Source organism: Protopterus annectens, chromosome 10.part0 (genome assembly GCF_019279795.1).
Source record: "Protopterus annectens isolate FY-2018-M chromosome 10.part0, PAN1.0, whole genome shotgun sequence".
Taxonomy (NCBI): Eukaryota; Metazoa; Chordata; order Ceratodontiformes; family Protopteridae; genus Protopterus; species Protopterus annectens.
In genome coordinates, this window is record NC_056744.1 from 1,432,442,553 (window position 1) to 1,432,461,572 (window position 19,020).

At 41.6% G+C, this 19,020-nt stretch overlaps 1 protein-coding gene across 1 annotated transcript in view; it reads left to right on the forward strand.

Moving 5' to 3' along the window:
- WDR47 (WD repeat domain 47) overlaps positions 1-19,020 on the forward strand; it is a 2,078,858-nt gene that overhangs the window by 927,785 nt on the left and 1,132,053 nt on the right. The window contains exon 8 of the mRNA XM_044086053.1: positions 6,165-6,419. Coding sequence (XP_043941988.1) covers positions 6,165-6,419 — 255 coding nt within the window. The remainder of the gene's footprint in view (positions 1-6,164; positions 6,420-19,020) is intronic.

Here is a 19,020-nt window from a genome sequence, read left to right on the forward strand (position 1 = left end):
GGTTGCCATTTATTTGGATTAGTTTGTTGGTCTTTGGAATTTTTTTAGTTGTGTCCCTGACTCATTTGGCACTGAACCCCCTAGAACAGGATGAGTCTCGTAGCCAAAGCGTCGGTGTCAGATCTCCCCAATGCCTTCAACTCCAAGGCTTTCAGAGCCATCGCTTCCCCTTGGAGCCTAAGCATTAGACAGCTCGGATCTAACTCCTACCTTGCAGCAGGTGCCTGGGCAAGGTCGGAGCTTAGCAGCACCTGGAGTATCGGCTCCAGTGAGGCTGACAATGGCTTCTCCTAGTCCTTCTGCTTTCAAGGTGGTGGAGCGGGCTTTCTTTCACCCAAGCGTACAGTTTACTCTTGCTTCTTCTGGTCCTACTCTCATACCTACTTCAGATCCAACTTCTGAGTCTCATCACACTATCCCTCGGGGACAGTTAGCCCATATGAACTTCCAGGCAGTTCCTGTACAGGAACTTCCTCTATCTTCTGATACCTCTCCAGATCATTTCACTGAGGGTGTCCTCCAGAAGAGGTTGTGTAAAAGGAGGCACATAGATTCCCCTCAGGACTCTTTAACTGAAGACACCAACTTCATTGAAGGGGAGGGGTCCCCAAGATCTCCACCAGAAGACATCCCATTCGAAGACATTCTAGAGATCTTCAGCCGGAAAGGTGGATGGTCTTCTGACTCCGCTTCCCTAGTGTGGAGTCACTTTTCCTAGAAGCCTTCAGATCCAGCCCATCTACATCTTGGGTTACCCCTCCGGTGAATGACCTTATAAATCTGTTGTCTCTCTGGACATGGAAGGAGCCAGATACTGTGGAACCTATTCCCTGTCACCCAGACAGATTTCTAATTCCACCCAAAGACAGGCCTCATTGGAGTAAGGGAGTTCCTGTGGATGCCATGGTTGTGGCAATAAGCCACAAAAAAGGAGCTATCTGAACAAAGCTCTTCTGTTCATCCTCCTAATAGAGAATCCGGGGAGATGGACAGGTTTGGAAAGCATGTTTATGCCTCAGTAACCTTTGCTCAACTACTTGGCAGATTTTACCAGATTGCAGAGAGACTTGATTAAGGAACTCTCCAAGTCTTGTCGAGGGTCCCTGTCAGTGGTGGAACTTAAACAGTTTTCTTCACAGTTGGCTACCATTCAGTTGATTTTAATGCATCCATGAGGGTAATCTCTAATGCTGCAGAAAATGCCTCATGGCGGCGGGTTCAGGCATAGCCGTCGGAGATGTGTCTGGATACACTTGAGCAATTTTGCAGATCCCTTTAAGTCTTCTTTCATCAATGTTGCCTTTGCTAGATCTTCTTTGTTTTGGCCCAAAGTGAAAGAGACACTCTCCCATAATGAGCAAGATGGAAAGTTCTTGTCTGCTATGAGAATCCGTTTTTCTGTCCTGCACAGATCCTTCTAGGAATTAACATGGAGGTAAAAAGATGTGGTTCCAAAAATCACAAGGACCTTTTCAGGACTCACGAGGGGAGATTTTACCAGAGGCAGAGGTAAGGAAGGTTCCAATGGAAAATGCCACCCTAGCAGCAGAGGAGGCCCACCAAACCAAGGATTTTGAGATTTCTTTTTGGATAGACCCTTTCAGCACAACTGAAGGGTTGCCCTACTGCTCTTCTCTTGAGACAGTTGGAGGGGCTCTTGTCTGTGCACCCAGAAGCTTGGGCATCTATCGGAAAAGACACTTAGGTGCAGATAACTATATCCAGAGGATATTTCTTTCCTTTTTCACAAACTCCACCATCCAAACAGAAAAATCTCCCCAATGTTACACCCAGTCGGTGGGAGTTAGCAACCCTAGAATTTCAAAATTGCTAGACAAAAGAGTCATCCAAGAGGAGCCACCAGACCAGAGAGAATTTGGAACTTACTTAAGATTCATTTTAGTGCCACAGAAAACAGGGGACATGAGCCCATTGTGGATCTTGACAATCTAAATTAGTTTGTAATGAACTCTTTAAGTTGTGGATGGTCACAGTTGAGTCCATTTTACCTCTTTTCCAGAAAGACAACAGGACGTGCTCTGTAGATCTCCAGGATGGGTACTATTGCATCAAAATGAGCAATTGCCTCCGGAGATAATTATGCTTCCGGTTGGGGGCCAGCTATTACCATTTCTATAAATTGTTTTTAGCATATATCAGTGGTCTTTGTGGTATTTTTATTTATGTTTTGTTTTGGTTGTATTTTATATTACCATTTCAAAGTCCTGTACTTTGAGCTCACTGCAGCCCCCAGGGTGCGAACCAAATGCAAGGCAGTGGTATCAGCGCATCTCAGACTGCTCGGATTCAGTGTGTTCAGAGTGTTTCCTTACCTAGATGACTGACTTCTCACCACCCCAACCAGGCATCTCCTCAAAAAGCAGAAATATTAAATAATTCTGTTACACAGATAAAGCCGGTGTACTAAGAAATCATATAAAATAAAACCAAATGTAAAATAAACCGGCACCACAACACTCTGTATTTAAACAGCAGAAAATGTATTAAAGCTTGCTAGTACTAGACTTTTACCAATACAATTTTCTTCAGGCAAATAGTCAACTGATTTAAAACACATGATTTAAATATAAAAAGGAGAAGATCATGTGACTACACCTTTAAAGAAGTAACACAAAAAGAGACTAACATAAATGCTTTGCATGTACTAGGAATACTAAAAAATACAAAAATCTGCATATAACATAAATAAAAACCATATACTAAGACTTATAAAAACTTTTATATCTGTCTGTGTATCAAAATTATATAATTTTATTTTGTTTAACTTTCAAAACTGGCTTTATTGTCACACTTTCATTGAGATCAGGTGGACAATGCGCTTTAAAATGTATTATCCACATATTTTCAATAATTTCTGTGTGGTTTTTGAAGTCACTACCTCTTAAACTTTGCTGTATATTTTGTAAAATAAAAAGGCAAACTTTGTGAGATATGTCTGCTTGTTTAATGTGCCTGTATAACGCGTTTGTGTCTAGCCTCCTCCTTATCTCAGCTGTATGCTCACAAATTCTCTCTCTAAAATTTCTATTCATTTTACCTCTGTAGAAGGTGCTTTAGATTAGGCATTTTGCCATATATATTGTTTTTATATTACATGTCCAATGGCATCTAAGAGGGAATGATTTTAGACTAACTGTGAAGACATACCTGCAGAATTGACAATTGTTACATTTTTGGGTTCCATACTTGGATGTTCCTTATAACATAAGATATTTTTTAAATTACTAGATTTTCATACCCAATAGTTAGCTTATCTACTCCTATGTCTTTAAAAGTAGGAATATATTGTAACATGTACCAATGTTTTTTACTAATATCCTGTATTTGATGAGTATGAACATTGTAGAGTAAAACACACCTAAATAAACCTCCATTTGTGCACTTAACTGAAGTACTGTGATTATCAGAAAATACAGGTGTGATTTTATCCAGTGCTATCTTGCTGCATCTGTGTTGCTATATTCATTACATTATGTTCCTTTTAACATTTTTTTAAAAAAGTAATTGGCATTGGCCGTGTTATTATATTGTGTGTCCGTGTTTTCTTTTCTTGTATTCAGTATTAGCCACACAGGTAAACTGACTTTTCAGTATATTTTTAAAAACATGAGGAGGGTGCATACTATTGTTGTACAGATACTTATTTTTCCTGAAGTCTTTTGTAAATGTAGTTTCAATTATACCATTGGTTCCCTTAACAATCTGATGTCTAAAAAATCTATTTCTGTATAATGTATGCTATGTTTAAACCTTAAAAAATCAGTAGTTGAGTTTAAGTATAATGAAAAGTCAGAAAATGCAGAAAGAGAACCATTCCTTATTAAAAACAAATCATCCACGAATCGCCGATATAACAGAACATTATTAAGAAAGCTATTATTCATTTCAGAAAAAATAAAACTGAGTTCTCATTTATTCATAACCAAATTTGCATAGCTACTAGCCATATGCGTACCCATGGCTATTCCTTTACATTGTTTATATATATTCTTACGAAACAAAAAAAACATTGTTTGTTAAAACCAGTTCTGCTAAGTCACAAATGGTGTTAGTCTCAGCTGCTGAAGAAACTGTATGCAATGCTATAAATTCCTGAAAGTACTCTATTCCAATATAATTCAGTATTGATGTAAATAGGCCACAGTGGTGCAGCAGTTAGCGTTGTCGCCTCACAGCAAGAGGTTCTCCGGTTCGGTTCTCGGCTGGGGTGCCTTCTGTGCGGAGTCTGTATGTCCTCCCTGTGGTTGCGTGGGTTTCCTCCGGGTGCTCCGGTTTCCTCCCACATTCCAAAGGCATGCAGTAGGTGGATTGGGCACTCTAAAATTGGCCCTAGGTGTGAGTGTGTTTATGCCTTCTGTGGAAGGTTGGGTGCCGGGCTGGCAACTCGACACCGTAAAACTCCACTGCCAATTATGAGCGGACAGATGATCCGCTGTGGCGACCCCTAACCGGGAAAAGCCGAAAGAAGAAGAAGATTGATGTAAATAGGCCATATACGTCTAATGTAGCAATTGTCACTATGGTTAGAAAAAAGACCAGTCATACAGGTCTGTTAAAAACTGGGGTGTATCCTTAATTATTGTAGTAGAATAATTTTAGGGCATGTTTAAGTTTATGCTCCAAGTAGTTTGAGATTGGTTCTGTAATCCAACCATTTGCCGAAACAAAAGGCCAGAGATCACAGTCAATCATTCCAAGTCCCAACTTCAGCCAGTTCAAGCCTTGGAGTTTATAGGAGCTCACCTAGAAACAGCCAGTCAGTTGTCCTTTCTTCTACAAAACAGAGTACAGTCCTTAAGATTGCATGTCAGGGAGATACTTCCACACCTTTCTACCCCAGCAAAACTAGTTCTTCAGGCCTTAGGATCATTGGCTACGGTAATTATAGTACCAACTGTGCTCATTTCCACATGCATGTTCTTCAGTGGACTGTAGCAGTTCAATGGTCAATTCGTCAACAGCATCTGACCCATCCTATAAAACTTTCTCGGGTTTGCAGGAACTCCCTGCTTTGGTGGATTTAGTCCAAAGAAGTTTGTCAAGGTCAGCCCTTTGTATTCCCACCCCCATGGACACCTCCCAGGTGGGGTGGGGGCATTTCTTGGGATGGACTGTCCAAGGCATGTGATCCCCAGAAGAGACCAATTTTGCATATCAATGTTCTAGAGATAAGAATAGTCCTCTTAGCATTGCAAGCCTTTCAGAACTTTCTTCCTTTAGGGATAATTGCTATCCAAATGACAACAATTCGGTGGTTTGGTACATCAACAAACGGGGAGAACTCAGTCATACTTCCTTTGTCGAGAAGCAATGAGAGTGTGGCAGTAGGTGATCTCCAGCTGCTTTCTTCTACCAATCTACATACCCAGGAAATCCAGTGTGCCACAGGTTTTTAAATGTGAAATCACTGAGCAGCAGTTAAATGGAAGTACTGCAGGAATATGAACCGAGTCTTGACTAACCTTGTGTACGTGCACAGAAAATCAAAACTGGATTGTGGAACTCTGCTTTAAATAAAGTTAATTAGGAAAAGACAATACATATAAACCAGATATTTTCCTTTCCCTAAGTGTTTAAGATCTTGGAGTGAGATTAGCCAAGTAGTAATTGTGTGGGAGGTGCAAAGAAACTAAAAGCACTTGTGTTGGGCAGTATGGTATCTGATTTTTTGAAATGGTGTTATTTAGCTGCTTTCACCATAATATACTTTTAACACAAGACTAGTTGAGATGAAGTAATTTAATCAGCACTAGAATTATTTTTCTTGATTTGTAGTCTGTCTTGTACTCGTCCTTGTAGTACAGTGTACTTATACTGTCAACAAAATAGCAAACAAAATTATTTTGTAATGCCTTTTTTTCATAGCATTTATCATTGCATCAGGTGGGACATTTAGAGTGAGAGAACATATTTGTTTTTAAAGAAATGACTGATGCTTACTATTACTAGCCAAGTGATATTGTAGTAATCCCGTACTGTATTGTTTTTATCATGTAAACCAGTTGGCTTCCATACATGTTTACAAGAGAATAAAACTGTTTTGAACCTTTCATTTACCTCATAACAACAGTCCATATGTTGTGAATGCTTGTATAGCAGTAACATAAGTTTTATACTAAGATGCTGTTTTCTCTTCTGTAAAGGTCTATTCAGAAATTAGAAGAACTGAATGTAGGGATGGACAATCTAAATAATGATGTCCAAGCTCTTAACCAGCAACATAATGGTGACTGCTCCAGTGTTACTAACAACTCCCCAGCGAAAAAGGCAGAGAATACTGGTCAGCAGAGGACATTAGTAGAAGATAAACCACGAATTAATACAAGTACACCTCAGAAACGAGAAACATTAAATCAGATCCCTTTTCCAGAAGAATCTCCAGTTTTTGGGAATCAGAGGTAATTTTCTATATTGGTTTTAACTGTTAAGTAAAAGGCTGAAATTAAATGAACGTTTGTAGTTAAAACATGGATATAAGGTTGCACCTGTCAGACTGAATATTCTGTTTAAAGAAGAAAAATATTAAGAAACTCAAGAAAAATGGCAATTTTAAAGTAAATAGACTTAATGAGTTGTCTCAGTATTTTGATGGCCTTCTACAATCCCACATATTGTGTTGGACTGTGTTTCTGTTTTACAGCCTCTTGTATGAATGAGTGTTAATTATGGTGATATCCAAGCGATGTTAATATTTCCAAGACTGATCTGTTTATGGTCAGTATAAAGGGAATATTGAATAAAATCATTAATTCTCAGATGATTTGAAAGTGTCAAGTTATTTTATTGAATTTAGGTAGGTTGAGCATATTTGCAGTGTAGTTGGGGATTTGTTTTTGTTTCACTGCAAATATGCTGGTCCAACTACTTTTTTACCCATGTCTTAGGCACAATGTACATAAGTCAATCAAATTTATTTATGTTGAATTTTTCAGTTACAGGTATGATGTTAGCACAGGTATGGTAATGCAAAACAAGCACGTGTTGGGGCATGCTGAGGCTTGCCAAGTTCTTGGCAGTGTTGTATTATGGTGTCATGGAGTGATGAGGTAGTAGTAGGGAAAGCAGTAATATGGTTTGGGGAAAAAGCATGACATGCATAGTGGACTTGCATTAATGAAAAAAGAAAAATTAAATGCTCCCCTTACAAGTACATTTGCCTGATAAATTTAATACCAATACCTTCTTTTGTCCGGACCTTGGATACAGTCTTGTGTCAGAATATTGCAGTTTTGAGACATATGCTAGTGTCAGGACCTTGGTTGTTTGGGCACCTTTTAATATCAGGGCCTTGGTGGATTAGGCACCTGCTACATCAGGATGTTGATCATTTAGCAGCGACCTTGTGTCATAGTGGATTGAGTGCCTGCCAGTTTTAGAATGTTTGTTAATTGCACACCTGCAAGTATCAAGATCTTGCTGGATTGAACACCTGCTGGTATCAAGACCACTGTAGATTAGACATCTGCTGCTATAAAGATGGTGGATATTGTTTGGATCTTGGTGGTCTGAGTGTATCTCATTTTCAAAACTTTCAGAAGCTTGACAGTAAAGATCTTGAGTACATTTTGCCGTTACTGTTTTGTATATGAGGGTGAGGGACACTGATGGTTTATTTTTCCTCTCCCAGAGTAGTTTCTCTACAATATAACAAAGATTTTGATTTCTGGATTACTTTTAAGGTGCCATAATTGTATTTCTGGTTGCTATGTAACACAAACAACTTGCTATAAAGAACTTTGGTCACCATACTTAATGGCAGCTCTTCCTGTATGACAAGTCTGTTTTCTTTTTCAGTACATAACTCGTTTTGTTTTGCATAACAAAATCATACACAAGTACACACATTAATAGTGATTAGCACTAGAGACAGCTTTATATTCCTAGTGTGCTTTATAGTGATTTACCCATTAGAAATTGAAAAATAACAATAATCGCTACATTAAACCATGTCAACTCAAAAATCTGTGGAGAGAACATAATATCTTACAGTTCACAGTCCTTTTCTGAGAAGTAAATTCTGAGTTCAAATCTTTAATACATAGTTTTACCCCATAGAACTTGTGTGTGTCCACATTACTTACTCTTTCTCTCTCTCTCTCTCTCTCTCTCTCTCTCTGTTGGAGAGACCTACATCTGTGCGTGTTCTTATTTCTATCTCTCTTTTCCTATGTCGCCCTCTCGGTCTTGTCCTCCCTTTTACAAGAAGTGAGAGTATGGCCTCCTCCATTCAGGGCAGGTATAGATCTTCTTCCCAGATTTCTCCAAATTACAGCTCCACACATACCACAGCAGTCACTATGGGTCAGTATTCCATGTGAGCCTCCCCCAACTCAAACCTGATGGGATAAGTGTCACTGGCCAGCCAGATTCCACCTTGAGTGACCTGATTGGAAGGTTTGTAGCACTCCTGATTAGGAATGTCAGTGTGTTCATTTTGGGAATAGGCATAACACCATGATTGCCTAATACTGCACATAGTTTACTGTGGCAGGAACTCTTCAACCCCAGGCTCATCAGTTTGATTTTGCTCTAAGGCATCTGTTTTATTCTTGGTAATGGGACAGACTTTAACTTGGTGATTTCATGTATAGTGTCCATTGCCTTCTTGTAAGATTCAATTCCTCTGTAGTGTACAATTCTCTAATGCTTGGCTCAGTTTCTGTAACTGTAAGATGTCCTTCCGTATCACTTTTGCAATATTCTTTACAATAAGGATCCCCTGCTAAGGGCAGCCTGATATCCGGCCAATATACCAAAGCCCTTAGGTTGTAATGGGTACACCATACATTACACATATGCTCCATGTGCACAGAGTAGAGTATAAAGGTGATGGCTGGATGTACCATCCTCAGAACTTGTTTACTGGCAGTCCAAATGCCATCTTTGATCATCGGTCTGAACGTTTGTTCGTCTGCTGGTTACAAAACCGCTTTCAGATAAGTGCCCAGTTGGGATTTTTATGACTTGCTTATCTTTGTGTTGTCTTATTCTGGTTAATTGTTTCATGTCATCCAGAAAGGGGAAATGCGAATGCAGGATATAGGTTTCCCACAAAGATCATCACAAGCAGTGTTTGTTCTGTTTTAGGCTCTTCCCATGGTCGTACATCTTGGGAGATTTGTCAGGCTTTCACCCATAAGATATTGGGTAGTCATCTTTCTTCCCTTATGATTCACTTGGGACAGGTGAAAGTCCAGAAGATTGCCCTGTTTCCTTTTTGGATTCCTCTGCTGCGACCGCTTCTGAGGCAGGCATGGATCCAACTACAAACACATCTATGGAGACCTTGCAGACTTCTGCTTTGGATATGCAAGGAGAACTGCTGCTGATAATTGTCGAAGGGCCTAGGGGGTGTTCCTAAGATGTTAGTGAGGGAAGAGGTTCCGACTACCATTATAGAGTGTTGTCAGGGTTCAGAACCTCCTAAATTGTTTAAGGCTGACATCCCACTTAAAAAAAAAAAAAAAAAAGCAGAAGACTAAACACATTCCGTCTGCTCCTAAGGATCCTTAGATGAATGGTAAAACTTTACTGAAGGCCTGTTTAATGCCCTTATGACTCTGAAGCCTCCACAGGGTGTTTCTGTTCCTGCTCCTCCTTAATCGTCTACCTCCCTTAAGAGGCCTAGGGAGCAGGATTTCTCTGATGACGATGCTGACTCTGATAAAGAATAACTTACTTATTCCTCTCAGATTCCTTCTCCTTTAGATTATGGTTCTGAGGAAAAAGAGTCTATCAGTCCTTTAGAGGAGATTTTGTTTGGTGACACTATTTCCAGAATTATGGAATTTTTCAAATAGGGCTGTGCTCAGGTGTCTGATGTTCAGAAGAGGTATTATGAGCTCTTGCAGATGGAGTCTCCTAGGCCTTCTGCTGTTCCTTCTGTTCTTGCTGCCCTGCTGGATGCTTTTTCCACTGCTTCTCAGGCTCCTGATTCCCAACCCCCTGCTCCCAAGAAACCTGATAGGTTTTATAAAGTGCCTGATGATTGCAAATTTTTTTAAGTCTCCCTCTGCTGACTCTTCTTTGCTGTCAGTAGCTTCTGACAAGCCCCTCCATATTGTTGCCTTCAGCTAAATTGCTTCCCTCTGATAAGGACAGCAGAACCATGGAGAGGCTTGGTAAGACGGTGTATGCTTCTGCTACCCTAGCCTTTAGAGCTGTGAACTGTCAGACACATATGAACAGGTATATCATGGCTGCTGTGTCTCAGGCCTGTCAAGTCATTTCAGATCTTCCTGATTCTGATGGGAAGGCCTGTGCTCTTGCCTTGCTGGGAGCTTCCTCCCAAGTGGCTCACCATTCCATTAAATGCAGCTGTGATGCAGCTGATGATTCATCTAGGGCTGCTGATTTTGAATCTGTTTTGAGGAGGTGTTCCTGGCTCAGACTTCAGCCTTTCCCTAATGACATCAAGGCTAAACTGATGGATGCTCGTCTAGATAATAAGCATTTGTTTGGTGGTGGTGCTGCTGCAGAGCTGTTGAAGTCCCAGCAAGAAAAGGGCTTGCAGGAATTGAAGCATATTGTTGTTTTACCTGTTCCCAAATTTCAAAGGAATTATCCCAACAAGTCTCCAGTCTCGCCCTCCCCCCAAAGGTAAAAAAGGTGGTAGAAGGGCTCCCCCTGCTAAGGATACCCAAACTCCTTCTACTCAAAAGACTCATTTTCCTGACAAACCAGGTGGTGTCTGACTATTCATGCCCTGTTCTTCATTCGCATTGCTCTGTCGCTGCATTTTTTCCCTCTCCTTCCTATTTGGTTAAAGATCACCAAAGACTCCTAAGTTCTTTCTATAATTCGACAGGGTTATTACATGGTTAGAAATCTCTTCCTCCCTTCTTGAACATACCTCAGCCTTTTCAGGAACAACTGCCCTTTTTCTCCAGAGGTGCTTCATAGCCTGTTAGCTCAAGGAACAATTCAAGAAGTTCCATCTCCTCAGAGGGGGAAGGGATATTCTTGGTTCCCAGGAAAGAAGGCATCTGAAGACACATTCTGGATCTTTCTCAGTTGAACACCTTTTTGAAGGTCTCTTCCTTTTGGATGCTATCCCTTCAAACCTTCGTTTCTCTTTTACTTCCTCAGGCTTTTCAGTTTCCCCGGATCTCAATGAGGCTTATCTGCACATTCCTATTCATCCCCTTTTCAGGAAGTTTTTATATTTCTCTGTTGCTTCCTGGCAATTTTAGTTCTCTGCTTTGCCCTTTGGCATCTCTACTGCCTCAATGGTCTTCACCAAATTCCTCGCTCCTGTGATTGTTTTCTGGAGGTCGAGGGGGGTACAGGTCTTTCTTATCTGGACCACGTGCTTATTCAGGCCTCCTGTTCGGATACATTACTTCAGCATCTACACTTTGCTATCTCTCTCTCTCTCTCTCTTTCCTGCAAAACCTGGAGTTTACTGTAAATTTCCAAAAGTCATTCCTGACTCCTTCTTAGGGTCATGTTTTTCTGGGATGCAGACTCCAGACTGTTCCAATGCTGGCATCTCTGCCTCCTACTAAGGTTTTAAGACTGATTGCTTTCTTTCAATCCCTTCTTCCTCTGACTTCAGTTACAGCTAGGGAGTTTATAAGGGCTCTGTGTTTCATGGTTTCCACCATTCCTATGCTTCATGTTGCCAAACTCCACATGAGAAAGCTTCAGTGGTTTCTAAAGTCAGTTTGGCTTCAACATTCTAATCCTTTAGATTTTCTAGTTCCTCTACTTCCATGCCTCAAACTGGAACTTCAGTGGTGGGATTCATCAGTTGTCCCTCAATCCAGGGCTTCCTTTTCAACCTCCAGTCTCCTCTCAGGAACTCTTCACAGATGACTCGTGTGTGGGGTTGGGGGACTCTCTCAGTCCTCTGAAAGTGCAGGGCCTTTGGTTCTTCAACAAAAAAAGACCACATCAATGTCAAATAGATGAGAGTTCTTCTGGCTCTTCAGAGCCCCTCAGAATTCTCACAGACGATACCACAGACATATGTGGTATGCCGACAAGCAAGAAGGAGACAGGATCTTATCTCCTGTGCAGGTTACCCTTCAAGTTTTTGATCTGGCCATCTGGAATCAGGTGACTCTTCAGGCAGTTTTACATTCCCTCAGATCAGAACATAATGGCAGATTATTTGAGGAGGTCCATAACACAATCCCATGTGTGGATGCTTCACAGGGATGTGTTTCTGGACATTGTCCACCAGTGGGGTACTCCTCAAGTAGATTTATTTGCCTCCCCTTTGAGCAGATAACTTCCTCTATTTTGTGCCAGAGTCCCATGCCCCCTGGCCTTGGAATGTGGACACACTCTTTTTCTTGGAAGGTGATGTTTCTTTATGCCTTCCCTCCCCTTCCTCTCATTCCGAAGGTCCTGTTCAAGATAAAACAGGATACTCCCAAAATCTTGCTGGTGACTTCCTTTTAGCCCAGACAGCATTGGTTCCCTCTTCTGCATCTAGCCAAGAGCAATCGTCACAAGTTTCCTCACAGGGTGGACCTACTCGCACAAGACAAGGGATTTCTCTTCTATCCCCATCTGTCCACTCTTCAACTGACATTGTGGGTGATAGGGTTTTGGTCCCCTACATACACTTTTTTTCTGAGGAAATGCTTCGAGTCCTGCAGGAGGTCAGGAAACCCATTTGGGCAAGTAAGATTTTCTAGTGGTGGAAGAGATTTTCTGTTTGTTTTCTTTTTTGTAAGTTGGATCCACTTACTGTGGATGTTCCTTTGGTTAACAAAAATGTTGGCAAACTCCTCTACAGTCCCTCAGTGGCAAAGGTCTGGAATAAACTACCACATAGTGTTAGATCTATCCCAAACCCCAACTCTTTTTTTAAAATGGCTCTAAAAGATACTCTTCATAGATCTTGGTCATGCTTATGCAATCACCCTACTTAACCCTATCATCCCCTCCTCTTGTATTCCTCTGTTTCTCTCACAGCAACCATCTCTGCTCCCCCTTTTACAAATCCATTAATGGACAGCTTTCTCACAGCCTACAGTACTGCAGGCATGTAGTATGATCTGTGCCTGGAGATTATATCCTGCTCATAATGTACTTTCATAATTTATATGTTGACTTGTTTTTGCCTGCATAGGCCCAGTTTTCAGTTACTCTTCTTACTACTGTATGTAACTTTTCAATTCTAATGTGTTTTAAGATGTTGTACAATGTTCCAACACGTTTTTTTTCTTTTTTTCTGATTATTCTTATATTGTTCACTTTATATGTTAATATTTATTGTTAAATCTAATTGTTTTTATTTTTACTTTGTCATTTGAAAATTTTATGTCATGTAATACTTGGAGCTTTTCACCGTCAGCCTCTGCTGAAAAAGGGCAGTTGCCCAGTCGGACTAACCCAGTTAACAAATGTCAAATAAATAAAGTAAATCTCTTTTTTGTGTGAATTGCTCAATGCTGGGTTGGCATAATTTTCTGTTAAGGCCCACCTATCACGTCTCTGCTTGTCTGCCTTTGAGTCCTCCTTTAGCCTCTCTATTTGAGGTCAAACAGTTTCTTACAGGTGTCTGTCACATTAGGCCTAGGGTTACCACCTGTCCCTCTCTGCGAGGGACAGTCCCTCTTTGGGCAGTTGTGTCCTGCAAGAAAAACTAAAGAAACGGCAATTGTCCTGAGATGTTAGGACAAAAATATTTTCTTTATTTGTTGCATAAAATAGTTATTTTGTATCTGAAATACCTAAACATTATATGAAATAGCATAAGCAACTTAAATACAAGAATAAGCTTTTATTTTGGCAAAAAAGTAAAGTTCTGTCCTTTGTACTAGCAAGAGATTATGTTTTGTCCTGTAAAATCTCATCTATTTACAGAAATTGTCCCACTTTGGATATTTAAAAAGGTGGCAACAATAATTAGGCCTCCCAGGAAGCCTGTCTTTCCTTCCTGGGATCTTAAATTTGTTTTAGAAAAATGGAATCGGGCTCCTTTTGAGCCTGCTGCTTCAGCTTCACTATAGCATTGTTCTTGGAAGACTGTTTTTCTTTTTTCCATTATTTCTGCCAGATGGATGTCTGAGCTGCAAGCCCTTATGGCTGTTCCTCCTTTTTTAGTTTTCCATAATGAATGTGTCCCTTCATATTAATCCTCGTTTTATGCCCAATGAGTTGTCTCCCAGCATGTCTATTAATTTGACCTTGGCTTTGCATAGACAACCCAGATATTATTTAGATAAGATTAAAGCTTTTTGTAAATCTGAGCAGCTTTGTGTTTCTTTTCATCCTGTCTTTAGGTTTGGCAGTTTCCAAGCAGACCATTTTTACTTGACTATTATCTAAAGCCATTTTTTGCTGTTCTTTTCATGGGAAGAGCCTTTCTTCTTCTGTTAAAGCCCATTCTACTAGGGTTGTGTCTTTTTCTGGTGCTTTTTTCAAGGGTTTGGATATTCTGTTCTTGACGCAGCTACTGGACTTTTGGGCATACCTTTGCAAAACATTATACGTTGGATGTGATTTCTAGGGCCAGAGATGGCTTTGCTAGGGCCATTTTCCATGGCTTCCTAGAAGGCTTTGCTGGCCCTTCCTCCTCCCAGTCTTCTTCCTGAGCTGTTGCACTCCCCTATTGTAAAGAATACTGCAACAGTGATATGGATGGACGTAGTACAATTGTGTAAAAACTTACCATAACAGTAGATGTCCTTCTGTTCACTGTTGCAGTATTCGCTCCCTCCATCTCTCCTCCCCTTGGTCCTTTTTCCTTCTGGATGTGCTTGTTACCTTCTGGTATCCTTGGATTGTAGTATCTGTACGGCATTTGTGCCTAAGACATTCAAAAGCCATTTGTCTTCCCTGGCCATTTATCTTGAAAACCAATGGCTTAGACAGTTGGCCCAGGGTACCATGGTTGAATCCTTTAACCCCAGGATACTCCCACTAGGTAAAAGGCCAAAAAGTCTCAGCTGGATTCTTTAGCGGTCCATCCTCCACTGGATGTCCCTCTTAAAGCAGGTGACCTTGGACCTCTACCCCTTCTAAATGGTTTAGGAAACCATATTCTTCAGATGAGGATTCCCCATCTGGTGAGGGGTCTTTTTCCTATTCTTCTCAGATGCCTTTTCCTTTGGCTTACGGTTCTGATGACGCAAAGTTTGTTACCCCAAGTCTCCTTTTGAGGAATTGTCTTTCAGGGGAGGGGGCAATTGCTGGGATGATGGAATTCTTTAAGTGGGATTCTTAAGTGTTGGATTTTCAGAGAAGATATTATGAGTTGCTTCAGGTGCATACTCCCAAACCATTGTCATTTCCTCCTGTGTTGGCTGCCTTGTTGGATACTTTCATTGCTGCTTCCAAGTCTCCTGATTCTCAGCCTCCTACTCCTAAGAAACCTGATAGACAATCCTCAGGAATCTTATAGAACCTATTTTTATTTAAGTGTCCTTCTGCTGATCCTGCTGTGGTGTCAGTCTCTTCTGATAAACCTTCTAAACTTTTGCCTGCTGATAAGGAGAGAAGGACAATGGAGAGGATTGGCAAGAAACTTTACACTACTACTATTTTGCCATTTAGGGCTATTATCAGACCCACAAGACCAAGTATGTTGTGGCTTTGATTGCTCAGGCTAGTCAGGTTATCTCTGCCCTCCATAATTCTGATGGCATATCCTCTGCCTTTTTTTTTTTGGGTTCTGCTTCTCAAGTGGCTTGCCACTCTATTAAGTGTAGCTGTGACGTTGCTGATGCTTATTCTTGGGTTGCAGCTTTTGGGCCCTTCTAGATCTGATTTTGTTCTCGGGCAACCCTGCCAGGCCTCTAAGGCAGGAAGGGTAGGAGGCGGGCCACCCCTTTGCTAAGGCTTCTGTGAAATCTGTGTCCTAGACACTTCCTGTATCTGATAAAACTGCTTCTCTTTGACAGTTCACCCCCTCTGCCTTTAGACCAGGTTCCTTTGCCCCTTTGGCTTCCAATTTGGCGCCTCATCATTTCAGACTCTCGGGTTCTTTCTGTCATCGGTCAGGGTTACTTCATGTTATGGAAATCTCCTTCCTTTTTCAGGGATTCCTCAACCTCTTCTAGAGCAACTTCATCATTTCCAGGAGGTTCTAGGATCCCTGTTGAGCCAAGGGACCTTTCAACCTGTTCCCCCTTTCCAAGTGGGATGGAGTTTTTATTCCATGATGTTCCTCGTTTCTCAAAAGGAGGGCACTTGGAGACCTATTTTGGATCTCTCCTAGCTCAACATCTTTCTCACAATCCCTTCTTTTTGGATGCTTACTTTTCAAACTCTGTTTCCTGTTTTATTACCCCAAGGGTTTCTGGTGTCCTTGGTTCTGCTTACCTTCATATCTCCACTAACCTTGTCTTCAGGAAGTTATTTTCTCTGCATCTTTCTCTCATTTGCAGTTCCCTGCTTTGCCCTTTGGCCTCTCTACTGCCCCAAGGGTATTCACAAAATGCCTAGCTCCTATGATTGCCTTTTTTAGTTCCAAGGCATTTAGATTTTTCCTTATCTAGATGACCTGTTGCTTCATGCACCTTCTCTGTCAATTCCTGCACAATCTGCACGTTACCATCTTCTTCTTTAAAGTCTGGGGTTTACTATCAACTTCCAAAAGTCCATTCTGACTCCCTCTCAAGATCATGAGCAGCTTGGTTGCAGGATTCAGACGGTGCCAATGTTGGCCTTTCTTCTACCTCCGAAGGTTTTGTCATTGACAGCCTTCTTTCTTTCTCTTCTTCCCCTGAGTGCCATGCTAGACAGGGATTTTCTTTGGCCCTGGGATTCATGGCCTCTTCTAGTCTGCTGCTTCTCCTTGCCAGACTGCATATGCGGAAGCTTCGATGGTACCTGAATTTGATTTGGCTGCAGCATCGTCACCCTCTGCCTTTCAAGGTGCTTTTCCTTCCCTGTCTCAAGAAGGAATTTGAGTGGTGGATTTGATAGTTCAATCTCAACCCAAGCCAGCCCTTTCAGCCTCCAGTCCCTTCTGAAGAGCTATTCACTAATGCCTTGGACATCGGTGGGGGTATCTCTTGGTCACCTGAAAGTTCAGGGGGTCTTTAGTCTCTCCATCAGAAGTCAGATCATATCAGCATCAAAGAGGTGAGGGCTCTGATTCTGGCCCATTCAGGCTTTTCACCCCATGTTCTGTCTGGGTCCCTTGAAGGTGTACACAGACAACACTATGGTGATATGTTATATCAACAAGCAGGGGGGGAATGAAATCCTACCTCCTCTGCAGGATGGTGTTTGAGGCTTGGGAAGTGACTCTCAGTTATCAGTTAACTCTAGAGGCTGTATACAGTCCTTCAGAGCATAGTCTTGTGGAAGACGCTGTGAATAGGTCCAAAACATGGGCTCACAAATGGATGCTTTACAGAGAGATGTTTCTGGACATTTACCATTGGTGGGGTATTCCTCAGATAGATCTTTTTGCTTCCCCTCTGAACAGGCAGCTTTCTCCCTTCTGTTCCAGAGTGCCATGCCATCTGGCCTGGAAGATGGATGCCCTGTCCTTTCCGTGGAAGGAGGAGGTTTCTTTATGCTTTCCCTCCTCTTCCTTTGCTTCAACGATTCCTGCAGAAAATTCACCTGTTCTCCCCAAAAATCTTGCTAGTGACTCGCTTTTGGCCAAGACAGTACTGGTTTCCCCTTTTATTGCATCTAGCCAGAGCCAGTCATCACAAGTTACCTTACCCGTTGAATCTCCTCACACAGGACCAAGGGTCTCTCATCCATCCCCACTTATCCACTCTGCAATTAACATTGTCGGTGATAGGGTTTTGATCCCTTTCAGACACCTCTTTTCTGAGGACGTGCTCAGGGTTGTACTGGAGGCAAGGAAACCCTGAATCAGAAAATCATGCATGTCCAAATGGAAGAGATTTTCAGTCTGGTGCCATGCTTGTAACAAGGACCCTTGTTCAATGGTGGGTCCCTCTGGTCCTGTCTTATTTGTGTGAGTTGCCTGGTTTGGTCTCCTCTTCCATGAAGGCCCATTTGTCAGCCATTGACTTAGGCTCCTTTTGAGCCTGCAAATTCTGGTTCTTTGCAACATTGTACCTGGAAGACTGTTTTGTTGCTGGCTGTCATTTCTGCTCAGAAGGTTTCTGAGCTCCAGGCCCTTATGGCCATTCTTCCTTTTTGGTTTTAAAGAGGGACAGGGTGTCACTTCATACTAATCCTTCTTTTATGCCCAAGGTGGTGAATGAGATGTCCTTAAATCAGTCGGTTCAACTCCCTTCCTTTTTCCTTCTCCTCAGTCTGCTACTGAGAGGGTCCTGCATACCTTGGTTTTGCACAGACAGCTCAGCTGCTATTTTGATAAAACTAAGACGCTTCATAAGTCTGATCAGCTTTTGTTTCCTTTAATCCCAGGTCTTTGTGTTTGGCTGTTTCTAAGCAAATCATCTCCTCCTGGATATCTAAGTCCATTTTGTTTTGTTATTCTTTTCATGGCAACTCTCTGTCTGCTTCTAATAAAGCTCATTCTACTTGGGCTGTTCCCCCTTCTGGTGCCTTCTTCAAGGGATTGGACACCAATTCCATCCTTGAAGCTGCCACTTGGTCTTCAGTGCATACCTTTACTAGGCATTATCAATTGGATATGGTTTTTAGGCCAGCACAGGTTTTGCTGAAACAATTTTATATGGGTTTGTTTGGGGGGTCTTCTCAGCCTTGCACCTCCCATTCTGTTTCTTGAGCTTTTTTAGTCTTCCTTCTTTAAGGAGTGCTACAACAGTAATGTAGAAGGACATAGTGCAGTTGTGTAAAATCTTACCATAACAGTAGATGCCCTTCTCTTCTCTGTTGCAGTATTCGCTCCATCCCTCCAGCCCCCTCTTATTGGTTATGCATTTTTTCCTTTTGAATGTGCATGGACTCCTTTTTCTACGACGTTGTTCTCTTCTGGGGCATTTCAGTTCTGGGTAGGTTTCATGCATCCCCTTTATGCTCTATGTTCTGTACAGGAAGAATAAATGTGACACATGGTGCAAACAAGATCTTTTAATCTAATCTATACTGGCCAAGCGATGAGCTGCCCGAGGCATGACA